The 6,369-nt window shown below is 39.9% G+C and overlaps 1 protein-coding gene across 1 annotated transcript in view; it reads left to right on the forward strand.

Moving 5' to 3' along the window:
- LOC107704662 (myotubularin-related protein 13-like) overlaps positions 1-6,364 on the forward strand; it is a gene marked incomplete at both ends in the record, with an annotated part of 49,217 nt that extends 42,853 nt beyond the window's left edge. The window contains 6 exons of the mRNA XM_016507651.1: positions 2,063-2,190; positions 3,158-3,333; positions 4,415-4,542; positions 4,623-4,824; positions 5,173-5,369; positions 6,333-6,364. Coding sequence (XP_016363137.1) covers positions 2,063-2,190; positions 3,158-3,333; positions 4,415-4,542; positions 4,623-4,824; positions 5,173-5,369; positions 6,333-6,364 — 863 coding nt within the window. The remainder of the gene's footprint in view (positions 1-2,062; positions 2,191-3,157; positions 3,334-4,414; positions 4,543-4,622; positions 4,825-5,172; positions 5,370-6,332) is intronic.
- Positions 6,365-6,369: the final 5 nt, after the last annotated feature.

The raw sequence follows: 6,369 nt of genomic DNA on the forward strand, positions 1-6,369 counted from the left end.
TGCTGAAAATAGTTCCAATCAAAGATTTCAACAGAACAGTTGTGCTTCATTTAGAAACCCACAGTGTTTTGTTACTAAATGATTCAGTGTTATTTAACTAATCAGGTGGTCAATGATTCAATGACCCATACGTATAGAATGCTATTTGCTTCATTTTGAATCAGCTGTTTTAATGAATAATTTGAAAGAATGACTCATTAGCCGCATTTCCACTGTCGGGCCAGTGCTTTAAACAGACCAGTCGGGGCCAATAGCCTCGGACCTGTAGCACCGAGCCCAAAATCACAATGCGTTTCCACCGTCGGGCCAGAAGCTCCGCTGCACTTCACTAAAACCCGCCCTTTACACGCCTCTCTGGAACAACGTCACACAACCCCATCATTTCACCAACAAAGAGAAATTATCAGAAAACTAAGAAATAAGTCACTGGAACTATTGCGATCACAAAACGAACATGATAAAAACAGCCGTTTGTTTGCATGTTTTGTTAAAGATTTAAATCCAAAAGCATCAATGTTTTACAATAATAAGTCATACATTGATCATAATGAATTAATTTATCAGGATTGAAAATTAGTCACACAGAAATAAAGTGGTATGAACTACTATTTAACAAAAGAAAGAGGACAAATACCCTACTTATTCAGTTGAGTCTGTTTCTGTTTATTTGTAGTCACAGTAGCTATACATCACATTTAGAAAGAATGATTATTTCTATATTGTTTTCTCCATCAAAAATACGACCTGATTAGCAGAGGGAGCTCCCAAACAGAAACCATTATTATATTTTTATGACATACGTGGAGCGTAGACAAGACAAGACTTATGACAGATAAAATATGTTACTAAATAAATACACGATTGTGATAGAGAATGAGAAGCTGACGTCTGATTTCTTCAAGCGGTCGTATTTACCATGTTTACTATGGTAACGTTAATGGCTAGCGTGCATAGTCTTTTGCATCGCTTATAAATATTTCTGCCTTGTATGGTGATCATAATCCACATCGGATCAAGTTATTTCAAACACTCGCTGCTATCTTAAAGTGAGTTTTAAGCTAAAATCAAAAAGCCACAGCCATATCACCCTGCAGCCCAAGACTGGTTGCCCACTGAAGCTAAGCAGGGTTGAGCCTGGTCAGTACCTGGATGGGAGACCTCCTGGGAAAACTAGGTTGCATGAAATGATCCGCGGCGCTGACGCTCTCCTGACGCGGAGAAACTCCGCCTTTGTTCATTACCACTCCTCTAGCCCCAGTTGGCCCGCTTTGGCCCAAGGTTTTCGTTGGGCCAAAAACCCTGGCCGTTGGCTGCAAGGAAGCACTGACGAGGCACAATCAAGTCCCGAAAGTGACAGTGGAAACGTGACTGGCCCTGGCACGCACTAGCATGCCCGCTTTTGGCCCGACAGTGGAAACGCGGCTATTGACTGACTTAAGAAAGTCACTTGCCACCACCTACTGGTGGTGTAGTTTCATATGTAAAAGTATCATTGTGTTTTTACCAACATTCCATATTAGTACATTTAAAAAAATATTATTTGAAACATGAATCTTGTAACTTTATGTATGCAGTGTAAATGCATTCATGGTACCTCTGAGCTTCATAGAGTGCATCTCATACATTTAGTGTGTGCATGTTCTGGTTACCTGGACTTTCAATGGAGGAACAGAAACCCTCTCAGGTTTCATTAAAAATATCTTAGTTTTTGTTAGATTAGCCTAAGTCTTTTGGGTTTGGAACAACATGAGCGTAAGTAAATTATAAAAGAATTACATTTTTAGGATGAACTATCCTTTTAACAATGCCCAAGCCATATATGCATTTATGCACATTCAAACTTGCCGCCACAAACCGCATCACACCAGGTTTGACATCAATCCAAGTTTGTTCTAAATGCATTTCAATCTTTTAAATTGAATTCATATGGGATTGCAACAACAAAGAGCGAGTAGGTGGTGAAAGAACTTTGTTTGAAAGAGGTTAGAGAGTTTACTGTTCTATATTTAGATAGTTTTACCCTGCTGTAATGATGTTTATGTTTGTGTCTGTGTGTGCGCAGTTGGCGAACAGGCAGTGATCAGGAGTTTTCCAGTATCCACTTTAACCAAGGAGAAAAAAATCACCATTCAGAACCAGCTACAGCAAAACATGCAGGAGGGGCTTCAGCTAAGATCCGCCTCCTTCCAGGTATTGACGCATAGAATACGCAGCCAGTAAATAGATAGTGTTTTTGTTCATGTATTTTTATTTGAAATACAAATGTTTGCATATTTCCCAATAGTTCTTCTTAACCCTTGACATGACAAAGTTTACCCCTAACACGGGGCAAGTTAATTTTAAGTGGTTAGCTTTCCTAATTGCCTGTATTTTGGTTTTGAACCTACAACTACTCTGTTGTGCCTCACCGTCTGTTTTTATCAGAAAGCCATTCCGATTTCAGTGAACCAGATGCAATCTATTGTAAAGCACTTTTTTATTAGAGCACTTATTTAGAAAAGCCTCTTTAGGAATAATTTGATTAAACTGATGTTTGCTGAAGAGGAATGTGCACGTTTCAGACGTCTCTCTCTGTTTGACTCATTATCACGAAGTCTCTTCATGGATGAGGACAGAGCAAGAGAAGCACATGTTGTGTTCTTCACTATGCATGGACTATAGGGCCATAAAGATTTTATGGCTCATTCCTATCGTTTTACTAACTTAAGCTATAAAATCAGGCCCTGTATGGAAGCGAGGGTCATTTGTGCTGGTCTGCCCACGTGTGGCTGCCAACAGTTGGTGTCTGGGGTACATTATCAGGTGCTGATTAAGACCTGCAGTCCACGTGAGCGTTAAGGTCAGACCCCTGAGAAGCAGAGATAGAGGAGTGCTGGAGAGGTGGAGATGGGATATGGGGTCACGCAGACAAGCATTTGTGCGGCCAAACCTCATTTTGGAATGTTCTCCCCAGAAAAGTGGGAAAAGATCTTGTTCCATACTGCTATCCAGCTCAGAGCACTTCTGCAAGTCATTTCTCTTGCCCCCCAAAAGTTTAAAATGATTATTTGCAGATTTTCTTGCTTCATGAAGGTGTGGCAGCTCTATTAGTTACATCACTCTGGTATAATATGGTAGTTGGACAACTGGTCTGACTGTATCTCCTGCTTTGTTTTAGCTAATTAAGGTGGCGTTTGATGAGGAGGTGAGCTCTGAGATGGTAGAGATCTTCAGGAAACACCTGCAACGGATCCGCTACCCACCATCCATCTTCAGCACCTTTGCCTTTGCAGCAGGACAGACAGCACCACAGCTCATATTACCCAAGCAGAAAGAGAGAAACACGGGCTTCCGGTCAGTGCAATGTTTTACAGAGCGGACATAATGGAAATTTAGGATGCAGTGTTGAGTTGGGTTGTTCCTTTTATTGCTATTTTTGAGGATGCAACAACAACATTCCAGCAATGCTTCACCCAAAACCTTTGATTGTATCATTATTTACCTACCCTCATGTCAATTCAAACTCATATGATTTTCTTTCTCCAGTGGAAATGGAGGTGAAAGAGGACTGAGGTTATCAAGCTTTAAAAAGGATGCACCATAAAATTAGTCCGTGCTAATCTGCACTATATTCCAAGTTTTCAGAAGGCACACAAAACTTATGATCTTCTTTCCATCATCACAATATCTTGAGTCAAGCTCAATTTGAGAACTAGATCAGTCCAATTCATCAACAAACCATTCAGACTAGTTTTGCAAACTGTATAATAACAGATTCATTGATTTCAAAATCAGACTCAAAAGAATGTCACATTAATTAATTAGACATCACTACTATTAATTATTTTGAAAACACCAAGAAGTTTTAAATATGGATGTTTTCTTACACAAATGCATCGATTCGCTTCTGAAGGCCTTTATTAACCCCCAGAGCCATGTGGAGCACTTTTTATGATGGATGGATGCACTTTTTTGGCCTTCAAAATCTCAACCACCATTCACTTCCATTATAAAGCTTGGAAGAGCCAGGATATTTTTTAATATAACTCCGATTGTATTCGTCTGAACGATGAAAGTCATGTACACCTAGGATGGCTTGAGGTAGAGTAAATCATGGGATAATTTTCATTTTTGGGTGAACAATCTCTTTAATTTTCCATCAGTTCTTCACACAAAGCTGTTGTATGGCTTCAGCAGACTCGGAATATAGCACACACTTCATATGGACTATATTTTTCTGTCATTTTTGGAGCTTGACCCCAGTGCTTATTCACTTTCATTATATTTAAAAGAGTGGCCAAGATGTTGTTAAATTGTCCTTTTGTGTTCCATGGAAGAAAATAAGTCATAAAGCTTTGGAACAAAATGAGGGTGAGCAAATAATGACAGAATTTTGGATGTATTGTTCAATTAAATGAAAATCTGTTTCTTGTAGAACACTATCGAAGACCATTGTGAAAGGGGCTAAAAGGGCAGGCAAGATCACAATGGGCCGCCAGTCCACTATGAAGAAAAACGAAAAGGGCAGTCGCATGACGTGGCATGAGCATGATGACATCTCCAGTAAGTATATTTCACAATGTCAGAAAAATATTCTGTGTCAGCAGTCATGGCCCTTCAGCTGTGGGATGTTAATGTTTCAGTCTCAGATGATGGTGAGCCCCCCACCAGCAGCACACTGAAGGCCTCAGAGAAGTCCACTATGGAGCAGTTAGTGGAGCGAGCCTGTTTCCGTGACTATCAGAGGCTGGGCTTGGGTACCATTAGCGCTAGTTCCACACGGTCTAAAAGCGGAGAGCAGTTCCGAGTTACGGCAGTCAACAGGCTCTACTCGTTGTGTCGCAGGCAAGTTGCAACCCAACACCTTGACTTTGTTCAAAAACCTAGTGAGCAGCATTGCTGCCTACAACTCTGCAAACTGCATAAATAGTGCTCTTCACTCCACTTTTTTGTGTGCAATGCTCACATCTGAAAATTCAAGCAACAGCCAACTGTTTTGCTCGGATGTACATCTCAATATGGAAGAAAGGCTCTGTTGATACTTCCATTTCATTTCAACTTCTAAGTGCTCTCAATGTATATAGGTGGGTAGCTCACTAGGTTTTAGAACAGAGTCCCTATGAAAGGAATCCCTCCGCTACAACTGCTCAATCATAAGTGTTTTTCTAAATGGTGATAATATTCGGTTTACAGTTACCCGGGTCTCCTGGTGGTGCCTCAAACCGTTCAGGACAGCAGCCTCCATAAGTTGTCACGCTGCTACCGGCACAACCGTCTGCCAGTCATGTGTTGGAAACACCCTCGCACCAAAGCGGTTTTACTTCGTTCGGGTGGTTTTCACAGCAAGAGTGTGGTTGGACTTTTCAAGTCTCAGAACCCTTCTTCAGCAGGTACGTTTGTACAGTTAAATATGCATATTACATCAAGCAACCTTGGGGATGGTTTACAATCAGACAGGGCTGTAAATATTTGCTCTAAGATTATAATTCTGATAAAAGATTTGTCTCAGCCTGAGTCAGCTTGCTATTCACTGACTATCAAATGCATGTTGCAAACACTGGGCAGTGATTCCTTAATCTGGCATGCTCTAATCTTGATTGGATGACTTCATGCAACTTTCGGGAATATAAGAACACAATATTTTTGTTTATAAAGTACCAGTTTGATACAACAAGCACTTTTGAAGATGAAATAATCTCTTGATTTGACAAAGGTAGGTACCACAGCATTAGTTAAATATTTTTCATGGCTGTCTATTATTTTCAGAAAAACTCGCTCCTAAACGAAACGTAAAGAAAACAAACTGTGGTGGGTCATTTTGTAATGTCTGAGTCAGTGTCTTCCTGTCGTAGGTGGTTTTTGGCCAGAATAAGCTGCAATGTGGCCCAGACCTTTGGCCATTTAGTCCTGTTCTCAACATTTTTGACACGATGCCCCTGATTGTTCAACATAATATTCTAAATATTGGTGCCATAAGATATTTCCTCTAGGATTTCTGCTGTAATTATGACACATCTGCTTGTTTTCAAAACACTTTTTTTATTACCAGAAACTAGGAGTATTGATGTATTTGTTTAAACATGATTTGTTTTGTGATTCTATTTGTTTTGTATGTTTTCCAATACAAATAAGTTATTGAAGGAGGAAACTATTTCTGTTTACATCTTGATTTTGTGTGTGCATCTGTGTATGTGTTTTAATTGTTTTAAAATATTATTAATTTTAATACCTATTGTGATATGCTTGGACATTTTCTTTGGCCCCCTAGTTGACTAATTTACTCAAAGGTCTGGCTATGTGAGATTTTCAAGAGAGAAACGATTGTTCTAATGATGCTCTCTTGCTGTTACCAGCTCCGACTTCCTCAGAGACCTCCAGCAGTCTGGAACA

Source organism: Sinocyclocheilus anshuiensis, unplaced genomic scaffold (assembly GCF_001515605.1).
Source record: "Sinocyclocheilus anshuiensis isolate Anshui unplaced genomic scaffold, SAMN03320099.WGS_v1.1 scaffold3535, whole genome shotgun sequence".
Taxonomy (NCBI): Eukaryota; Metazoa; Chordata; class Actinopteri; order Cypriniformes; family Cyprinidae; genus Sinocyclocheilus; species Sinocyclocheilus anshuiensis.